At 46.4% G+C, this 10,590-nt stretch overlaps 1 protein-coding gene across 1 annotated transcript in view; it reads right to left on the reverse strand.

Moving 5' to 3' along the window:
- CHD9 (chromodomain helicase DNA binding protein 9) overlaps nt 1-10,275 on the reverse strand; it is a 139,372-nt gene extending 129,097 nt beyond the window's left edge. The window contains 2 exon segments of the mRNA XM_044269481.1: nt 5,491-7,018; nt 10,253-10,275. Coding sequence (XP_044125416.1) covers nt 5,491-6,897 — 1,407 coding nt within the window. The 5' untranslated portion in view covers nt 6,898-7,018; nt 10,253-10,275.
- Between the last annotated feature and the right edge of the window lie 315 nt (nt 10,276-10,590).

Here is a 10,590-nt window from a genome sequence, read left to right on the forward strand (position 1 = left end):
GATGGCGGGCAGCATCATGTTTTGGAAGGGGGGGGGTTCACTTTCTCATTATGGAGTATTGAGTGCAAAATGATGAGGAAACCCTGTTCTATTTTTTTGTGGAACGGCCATGTGAACATGGAATGCACACAGTAATTTCATTTTTTTTTGGGCCCCATTGAAGTGAATGGTTGCATATGGTCCACATAAAAATAAAAATAAAAACCATAGAACAGACACAGAAAAAAAAAATATGTTAGTGTTCATGAGCCCTTTCTCTGCTGAAAAATATGTAACGTGTCCTCCGATAGACCACATTAAGCTAAGGCTACTTTCACACTCGCGTTTGGTGCAGATCCGTCTTGTATCTGCACAGACGGATCCGCACCGATAATGCAAACGATTGTATCCGTTCAGAACGGATTCGTTTGCAAACGGATCCGTTTTGACTTACATTGAAAGTCAATGGGGGATGGATCCGTTTTCAATTGCACCATATTGTGTCAGTGAAAAACGGATCCGTCCCCATTGACTTACATTGTAAGTGAAGACAGATCCATTAGGCTCTGCATCGTCAGATGGTCACCAAAACGCTGCAAGCTGCGTTTTAGTGACCGTCTAAAAAACGCAACGGAGACCAAACGCAGCCAAATTGATGCATTCTGAACGGATCTTTATCCATTCAGAATGCATTGGGGCTGAACTGATCTGTTTTGGGCCGCTGGTGAGAGCCCTGAAACGGATCTCACAAGCGGACCCAGAAACGGCAGTGTGAAAGTAGCCTAAGGCTACATGGTCATGACATCAAGTGACCAAAGAAAGCAGCGCAACGCTGCAGGGCTGCAACTAGTGAATGGAGTCATGTTGTTGCTACCATGATCTGACAGTCACAAAAAAACATCCAAACCTGCCAGGTCATGGAAACTTGCGGGTCTCAACAAGACTCCATTTACTGTCACCATTTGCGATGTTGCATCGGCTAAAACCGCTCGGTATCCCGTCTTAGACATACTCCGAACCCGTGCCCTTTGAATGTTGTTGCCTTGTGACCGATCACAACTTGCCTCTTGCCCAGTTAAGTCATCTCTCTCTGACTCTGCACTGATGAGGGGCAATCAGCCTGAAACAGAGGTCTGCAGATGATGTACTGACTTAGCTACAATCCTAAGTTTAGGTCTTAATTCTTGTTTAAAAGGTTCGAGCATTGACTTATAGCATTAGCTGCCTTAATGGGGTTGTCCGGGTTCAGAAATGAAAGGCGCTCATAGGGTAAATAGGTAAAGATGAAACAGCGTTCTTCAGTTTAAGATGAGTATGTGCTGCTCACCTGTTTAGGTTGCACCGATTGGGTGCAACCGTGATGAAGGTCCGCTGGATTAGCTAGGTGTCAGGTTGGAGCTGCCGCGTCCAAAGGAACCAAGGGGCGAGGGCCAAGTCGCCACTTCGTTGATTACTAGAAATACTGACAGTGCCTGTCACGACCTAAGACAACGCGTTTCGGGGTGCGCATGACCCCTTTATCAAGTCTGGTGTGCTGCAGCTGCTCCCTGTGTCCTTACAGCACGCACCACGTGCAGTAGCCGGGTCTCAATACCCCAGCTACATCAGCCTCACCACTGCAACAGCATTGCTTAAAAAAAAGCCACAGCGCTTCAGCCACATCTAATTCATCTCTGGCAAAGCATTGTACATTGTCAGGAAAAGTGACCGGGGAGCATTATACAAACAGCAAACATCCAGCTGCACCTGCAGCTGCAGCACACCAGACTTGATAAAGGGGTCATGCGCACCCCGAAACGCGTTGTCTCTCAATAAACCCGTACTTGTCAAAACCGGTTGTGATTTGCGCCTCACGTCCACCAGCTTGCCAGACCACTTAGGTCGTGACAGGCACTGTCAGTATTCCCGCAAGAAAATAGAGCAGGTCCTATTCTTGTCCGCAATTGCGGACAAAAATAGGCATTTCTATGGGGGTGTGAGACGGGTGTATTGCGGATCTGCAATGCACTACGGACGTCTGAATGGTCAATGACGTCACCGGGCTCACTGCTGGGCGGAAGCCTCTGCCTAGCTTACTCATGGAGAGCCCGGTACGTCACCGGATCTCAAGAAAACTTCCCATGCCCTGCACGAGTCAGCGCTGGGCAAGGGGGGGCAAAAAGCTCAAATGCTAGTGCAGATCGCGGTGTGCCCGGGTTCAGCTCTGAACAGCCCCTTTAAACCCTGGAGGCTCGGCTTTCTTTTCATTTTGGAAAGAAAGATAATTTTCAATCCTTTTTCCCCAGAAGAGCGTTGCATGGCCTATAAGACTCCTTACGCTTACTAGGCGCTTTCCACAAGGAGTAATAGTTCCCACTGGAGGTCTTGGACCCATCAAAAAAAAATAAAATCTGTTACATCTTCCCTAGAGTATCTGTACCTAATGATCTCCACTTGGTTGCCTGCGGTAGTAATGACGGAAAACATAAAAGGACAACCTCTGCTTTTTCAGAGAGCGACCAAGGAAGCTTTTACTGCACAGCTTTCAAAGTGATTTTCAATGGCCGCACAGTTATCTGGACAGAACTGCAAAACCGAAAACCGGGCCGATTTGCAGGGAGGCCGGGTCAGAGCCCCTGTGTAATTCCTTTAAGTGACGCTTAGTACAGTATAGGCACTAGTAAATACAACCGCATGGAGCTGCACAGCACCCCCACATTATCAAAAACCTTCCAATAAAATAAACACAAAAGCAGGACATTTGGTGCAGATTTTGTGGCTGCCCGATCGTAGATACGCTGCGGTCCGCCAAGTGTGGCCCCTGCTGGGCTTCCTGGTCTCATTAGGGTGAATGCAAACAAATTTCTGCAACTGTCCCATTCATCTGAACGCAGCTTGCAGAAAATCACGTGCTAGCGGCAAAACAAACAACCCCATTCAGAGGAATTGGATTTTCAGTGGCGGGAATTTTTGCAACTAATTTGCCACGTGTGAATTCACTTAAGGCTGTTTCACGCGAGCGAGTCCATTGCGGGAATCGCGCTCCAAGTGTGAGCATGATCCTCCTATCTGGACTTGAAGAAACACACGGTATTAGGGTCCATTCACACGTCCGTGGTGTGTTGCGGATCCGCAACACACCCTGCCGGCACCCCCTATGGAAATGCCTATTCTTGTCCGCAGCTGCGGATCGGGGCCGCTCTGCAAATGCAGGACAGCACACTGTGTGCTGTCCGCATCCATTCCGTCCTCATAGAGAATGAATGGGTCTGCACCCGTTCCGCAAAATTGCGTAACGGATGCGGACCCATTTGCGGACGTGTGAATGGAGCCTTATACTGATTTGTAATGCTGTGTGCCTCTGCATGACCTTACTTCAGGATCATACTGGCAGCTTTATGTCACTATGATTCTGTAATCAGAGGCACACAGCATTAGGCCTAGTTCACACGAACGTATGGCTTTCATAGTTTTTTGCGGTCCGTTTTTCACGGATCCGTTGTTCCGTTTTTGAGTTCCGTTGTGTTTCCGTTTCCTTTCCGTTTTTCCGTATGCCATGTACAGTATACAGTAATTACATAGAAAAAATTGGGCTGGTCATAACATTTTCAATAGATGGTTCAGAAAAAACGGGACGGAAACGGAAGACATACGGATGCATTTCCGTATGTGTTCCGTTTTTTGCGGACCCATTGACTTGAATGGAGCCACGGAACGTGATTTGCGGGCAATAATAGGACATGTTCTATCTATCAACGGAACGGAAAAACGGAAATACGTAAACGGAATGCATACGGAGTACATAAATTTTTTTTGCGGAACCATTGAAATGAATGGTTCCGTATACGGAGCACAAAAAAACGGCCCGTACACTCGCAAAAAAAAAACGTTCGTGTGAACTAGGCCTTATAAATACTGTGCGCGCTCCTGCAAGTCCAGAACAGGAGGAAAACGCTCACGCACAGAGCGCGATTCCCACAATAGACTCGCTTGTGGAAAACAGTCCTAAATGGGTCGCCCGGCCCAGGAGCTTCCCCATTCCTCGGAACGCGATTCCCACAATGGACTCACTCGTGTGAAAAAGCCCTTAGGCCCCTTTCACAAGAGCGAGTTTTCTGTACGGGTGCACTGCGTGAATTTAATGCATTGCACCCACACTGAATCCTGACCGATTCACTTCCAAGGGTCTGCGCACATGAGCGTTGTTTTTCTCTGCGTTACGTGAAAATTGCAGCATGTTGTATACTCTGCGTTTTTAACGCAGCCCTGGTCCCACAGAAGTGAATGGGCCTTCCGTGAAAAACTTATCGCATCCGGATTCAAAGCGTTATTCACTGATGGTTGCTAGGAGATAGAGTGTTATTCTTAATATTTTTATTTTTTCACGCCAGTGAAAAATGCATAAAAAAACACTGAACACAATCAGACAAAACGGACGCCACTTGCCTGTAAAACCATCCGTTTTTTTCCCAAACAGATTCAGACACAATCCACATAGTTTGTGGTGAAAGGGGCCATAGGGCCATTTTACATATCAGCGTTCATTCGTCCAATTGTGGTCGCAGGTAAACATGCACTGACGTTCTAAGCAACATGAAAAATGAATGCGTGTGGCGGCAAACAACTGAAAACTGCCTGGCGGATGAATGATCATAATACCGATCATTTATCCCCGTACTACGGATAACTGACATATAAATGTTGCCGATGATCGGCGTGTTATCACCGATCAGTGTTCGTTAACGAGCAGTATAAGTGCTGATTCACACGACCGTGGTCAGCCGCATCTCCTGGGCCGACTGCGGCTTCCCTGACCCGAACTGACTGCATCATAGCGATTTATGACACGGGCAGTTCCTGTCTGATCATGGCTCTATTGTACTGTCATCATCAGGTGAGCACAGTACAACGGATCCACAATGACGGTATGAACTGACTATCATAATATGATACAGGCAGCTCGAATCAGGGAAGCTGCGGACGGCCCGGGAGACGCGGTCCACACGCGGACGGCATTTCCAGGGCTGAACACACTTGTTTGTAGAATGTCGTTTTAACTGTTTCCTCTCCAGAGAGCACAAACTGGAGGAAGACTGTTCCAAAGGCCACAACCAAAGTTCCCAAGTAGCCTTGGAATAAAGCTACATGCACACGAACGTTGTTTGTTTCAGTGTCCGTTCCGTTTTTTTTTTTGCGGATAGGATGCGGACCCATTCATTTCAATCAGCAAAAAATGCTGTCCGCATCCGTATGTTCGTTCCGTAGCCCCGCAAAAAAATAAAAATAGAACATAGTCCTATTCTTGTCCGTTTTAGGCATTGTTACAACGGATCTGCAAAAAAAAAAAAAAAAACGGATAGCATACGGTCCGCAAAACATATACGGTCGTGTGCATGTAGCCTAAAATAAAAGACACATCAACAAGATGGACTGCAGCAGCCATCTTTAGAACAGGACTGCGAGTAGCTACTGTTTTGTTTTTGTTTTTACTAAAAATGAGTGTAATAAAAATAAAATTGCAATGCAAATTACCTTTCCTTGCGAAGCCACGTACGGCCTGTCATGGATGTTCAGGTGATTGGATAGCAGAGGATTCCATGGGTTGAGTGGACCTTGATGCTGAGAATTGAGCAGATCATTTGGGATATTTATCGGTTCCTGCTCCATGTGAGTCTCGGTGCCAGGAGGATTTAGGATGGCAGGACCAGAACTTGAGCCATCTTGAGAATATGTTGTGTCATCGAAATGTGGCAAGAGATCTTCCTGCAACAAATCCACCGGGTCGAGCCCAGTAAACGGCTCCGACTGAGAATCCACTTGTTGGAGCAGGTTGTCTTCCAAAGGAGAAAAACCATTGCTCTCCAAATGGTCATTGAAGTGGCTCAACCGAACAGAAGGACCATCTTGGGATGGGAAGCCAATGGTCATAGGAGACATTTTTGTCCCATTGTAGTTGCCCTGAGGATGTGAAGAATGCACCATCTGGAAGTCATTAGCATGCAGTCGATCGCTAGAGTTCAAAGCATGCTGACTAGGTTCCTGCTTGGTTGCAATGTCTGAAAAAGCTTGACTTTCCGCGAAATCGGACAGAGAATGTGTAGCATGGTTTAGGTGATTGTTGGAGAAGGGGTAATGAGAAGAAAAGGTTGGCGTGGCATTCACAGAACATGGCGCCGGGGAGTGGCTACCAAACGCGCCATCATGCTGAGCGACGGCTGGATTGCCACAGAAGTGCAATGACGTTGATTGAGAAAACTGTTGTAAAGGCAAAGAATCTTGTGGAGCCGTGTTATTGACCATAGGGATATGTTGGGCATTAGTAGTCCTATGGGGCAAAGACACGTTAACATCCATGAACGTTTTTGGTTGACTCATAATTTCCTGACCTGTGTTCATACTGTTCCGATTGTGCTGCTGTGGTATGGAGACCTGCTGTTGCTCGCTGGCCTGAAACAAGGCAAAATCATGGTGGGTTACAAATCCTTTACTATGCTGCATAGTCTGAGAGTGTCGGTGCTGCTGGCTGAACGGGGAGCTGTTCTGATTTGGGATAGCCGTGGCCGTCTGGTGACCCCACATGGGGCTTCCATCGTCAGCGAACATGCCATTGCCTTGGCTTGGAGGATGTATTGGAGAGCAGCTGAACTGTGATCGCGGAGACAGAACGCTTTCCACCGGACTGTTGTACGAGCGGCTTACTTGGTGCAACTTAATGGAATCAAACTGATTAAGTGTATCAAAATCATTGAGTTTCGGGTGGGTTTGAGCGTCCTGCACGTGGTTTAAGGAGTCAACGTGAAGGGGTTCAAACTCGGCGCCAAGGTTCAACTCGTCAACTAGGGACACGGGATCGTGTTGAGCAAAGGCATCGTCAGACAGACCCAACGTTTCATCGAAGAGGTGCGTGTCATCGAAAAAATCCATCATGGGATCAGTCATAGTGATAGCCTCAACTGCTAGGAGAGCTTCATTAAAGGCTGCTCACGTCAGGACCCGAGCCATAGCGGGGTGAATCCTCCGAAGGGGACGTTCAACATGATTACATTATTAAATAATTAGCCTGGAGGAAAAAAATAAGAAAAAATTAGAAAAAGAGTCTTATAGTAGAAGCAGAGAGTCAGACTATGGCGCCACGGCGTTGATAGCAAGTCACACACGAAACTTGTGGCACGGATGCAATATCTGGATTTTATAGAGACTTGGGGGCCACTGAACTTCACCCGAGTTCCACATTACAGTTCTACACAAAAGGTTATGTAACTTAAAAAAAAGTCGTTTGAAATTCCATACAAACTCACAAAGTGAAAGCTGAAATTCTACTGGTTCCTGTGTGAAATCTGCAATCATGTTATCCGGGAAATAATATTGATGACCTATCTACAGGTTAGCTCTGGTGAGCACGGCGGCCTTCCGGGGTGTGATTGGTCTAACGCTGGGTTCAGACCTGAGCGTTCGCGATGGAGCGCTCTGTATGCGCGTTTGCAATCTTTCATACAGAGACAAGCGAACGCCCATTGTCGCGCTTTCCCGCTAAAGTCTATGTACGGGAACGCGCGACAAGACGCCCCAAAGAAGCTCATGTACTTCTTGGGGCGTCGGGCATTTTACAGCACGATCGTACGCGCTGTAAAACGCTCAGATGAGAACCATTCCCATAGGGAATCATTGGTTCTTGCCTGTTGAGCGTTTTACAGCGCGTAGGAACGCGCTGTAAAACGCTCATGTGTGAACCCAGCCTTACAGTTCAGCCCTCATGACTTGAATGGGGTTGAGCTGCAACTAGACCACTAGGTCACATGCCTAGGAAGAGGCCGCAGTGCTCAAGGAGCCCCGGCCTCTTCTAACAGTTGATCAGCGAGGGTGACGGGTGTCGGACCCCCACAATCTGATATTGATGACCTATCCTAAGGCACACGCCTCGTCATAAATTAGGTACATCCTCCTGCAGACCATGTGCCCAACCAGAAAGCTGGCATAAATGAAAATACATTTGTCGCGGTGGCTGGCCAAGCCCCCTACTCCACATTTGCCATGTCCCCTTTTAGAAAAGTGGTGAGCATGGCGAAAAAGGGGAGATACGACAATTTTTTAAAGAGTCACCTGCGAGTTTTGAACGCTAATTTTCAGGCGCACAGGGAATGATAAATCTCCCCCTAAGGCGAGTTTTCCGCACGGGTGCAATGCGCGAGTTGAACGCATTGCACCCGCACTGAATCCGGACCCATTCATTTCTATGGGGCTGTGCACATGAGCGGTAATTTTCACGCATCACTTGTGCGTTGCGTGAAAATCGCAGCAAGCGCTACTTTGTGCGTTTTTCACGCAACGCAGGCCCCATAGAAGTGAATGGGGCTGCGTGAAAAATCGCAAGCATCCGCAAGCAAGTACGGATGCGGTGCGATTTTCACGCATGGTTACTAGGAGATGATCGGGAAGGAGACCCAATCATTATTATTTTCCCTTATAACATGGTTATAAGGGAAAATAATAGCATTCTTAATACAGAATTCTTAGTAAAATAGGGATGAAGGGGTTAAAAAAAAAATATATATATAATATAAAAATAATTAAACTCACCTTAATCCACTTGTTCGCGCAGCCGGCATCTCTTCTGTCTTCTTCTTTGATGACCTGGTAGGAAAAAGGACCTTTGGTGATGTCACTGCGCTCATCACAGGTCCTTTTACCCAGGTCCTGAAGAAAGAAGAGGAGATCCGCTACACGACCAAGTGGATGGCGTGAGTTAAATTTGGTTATTTTTAACCCCTCAATGGACATTTTACTAAGCATTCTGTATTAAGAATGCTATTATTCTCCCTTATAACCATGTTCTAAGAAAAAATAATAGAATCTACAGAACACCTAACCCAAACCCGAACTTCTGTGAAGAAGTCCGGGTTCGGGTCTGGGTACCAAAAATGCAGATTTTTCTCATGCGCATGTAAGCGTGGATTTTTTTTTTAAATAAATAGAAATAGAGCATTTTCCCGCGACGCACCCCCATCCTATCTGGTCCTCACACGTAACGCCCGTGTGAAAGAGGCCCAAGTGTCTGATCAGCGGGTGTCGGACCACTGCAGACCCGCTGATCACGAGAACGAGGGTCTGTGCTCCATGTCTGAATGATGCGGCAGATGATACACATGTGTGATTACTGCTCCATTTAACTGTATGGAGATAGCGGAGTACAAGCGCTTGCTTATCTCCGACCGCCCAATAAAGCTGAACGGAGCGGCAGCGGCAATGTGCGACAGGCACTCACTTGAAAAGGGAGAACACGGGTCCCCATTCTCTTGATCGGTGGGGGCCCTAGTTATCGAACCGTCCGGATCAAACACGTATCCTCTATAAGTTGTCTTAATGGGACAAACCCTTTATGCTGGCCATACATGTTATATACAATCCGGCCAAACCCCCAGACCGGCAAAAACAAAAACTAAAAAACACAATATAATTATCCTCAGCAGAGCCAAATTTGTCATATGAGATATTGACCATGAACTACTACAAAAAATACAATAAAAATCTCTGTCCTATTGAAAAATCACTCAAGCGAATCTCAAATTCTGTTTATTTTTTTTTATGTGATAACAGGATCGGATTTCGAAGCCTTAGCGTACTTTCACACTTGCGGCAGAGGATTCCGGCAGGCAGTTCCGTCGCTGGCAATCCGGACGCAAACTGATGGCATTTGTCAGACGGATCCGTCTGACAAATGCATTGAAATACCGGATCCGTCTCTCCCGTGTCATCCGGAAAAACGTATCCAGTATTTATATTTTTTTTGCATTTTTAAAGGTCTGCGCATGCGCAGGTCGAAAAGCCGGATCAGTTTTGCCGGAACACTTAATGCCGCATCCGCCACTAATACACTTCAATGTAAATTAATGCATTAAAGGGAACCTGTCACCGGGATTTTGGGTATAGAGCTGAGGACATGGGTTGCTAGATGGCCGCTAGCACATCCGCAATACCCAGTCCCCATAGCTCTGTGTCGAGTCTGAGACGAGTCCTGTCCCTGAGACGAGTCAGGTTCCCTTTAAGGCATTCCGGCAAGTGTTCAGTATTTTTGGCCGGAGAGAAAACTGCAGCATGCTGCGCTTCTCCGTCCAAAAACCGCACAGTGACTGTACTGAAGACATCCTGATGCATCCTGAACTGATTGCTCTCCATTCAGAATGCATGGGGATAAAACGGATCAGTTTTTTCCAGTATTGAGCCCCTAGGACGGAACTCTATGCCGGAAAACAAAAACGCTGGTGTGAAAGTACCCTTAAAAAAAAAAAAAAATTACCTTTTCTCTTCCATAGAGCACTATAAAATTAGTCCCATGTATTCTAATTGTGCCCATGAACGTCTACTTGCCTCCTGGTCTCGTTTATACAGATATATAATATACCGTACATTCATGATGTCTACGCCATAAACAAGTGCATATAATATATGTTCAAAAAATTTTCTGTAAGGTTTCCAGTTAACTACATGGGTTATCTTTGAAAGCTTCTTGACCAGACGCAGAAGAACATGAGGAATGTTCAAGAAAGATAAAACTGCCAAGTCACGTTCCATGACTGGGCACTACCAAGATATCAACTATTTTTAATGAAAAATGATTTTTTTTAAATTAATAAA

The sequence above is a fragment of the Bufo gargarizans genome, chromosome 10, assembly GCF_014858855.1.
Source record: "Bufo gargarizans isolate SCDJY-AF-19 chromosome 10, ASM1485885v1, whole genome shotgun sequence".
In the NCBI taxonomy this organism is placed as follows: domain Eukaryota; kingdom Metazoa; phylum Chordata; class Amphibia; order Anura; family Bufonidae; genus Bufo; species Bufo gargarizans.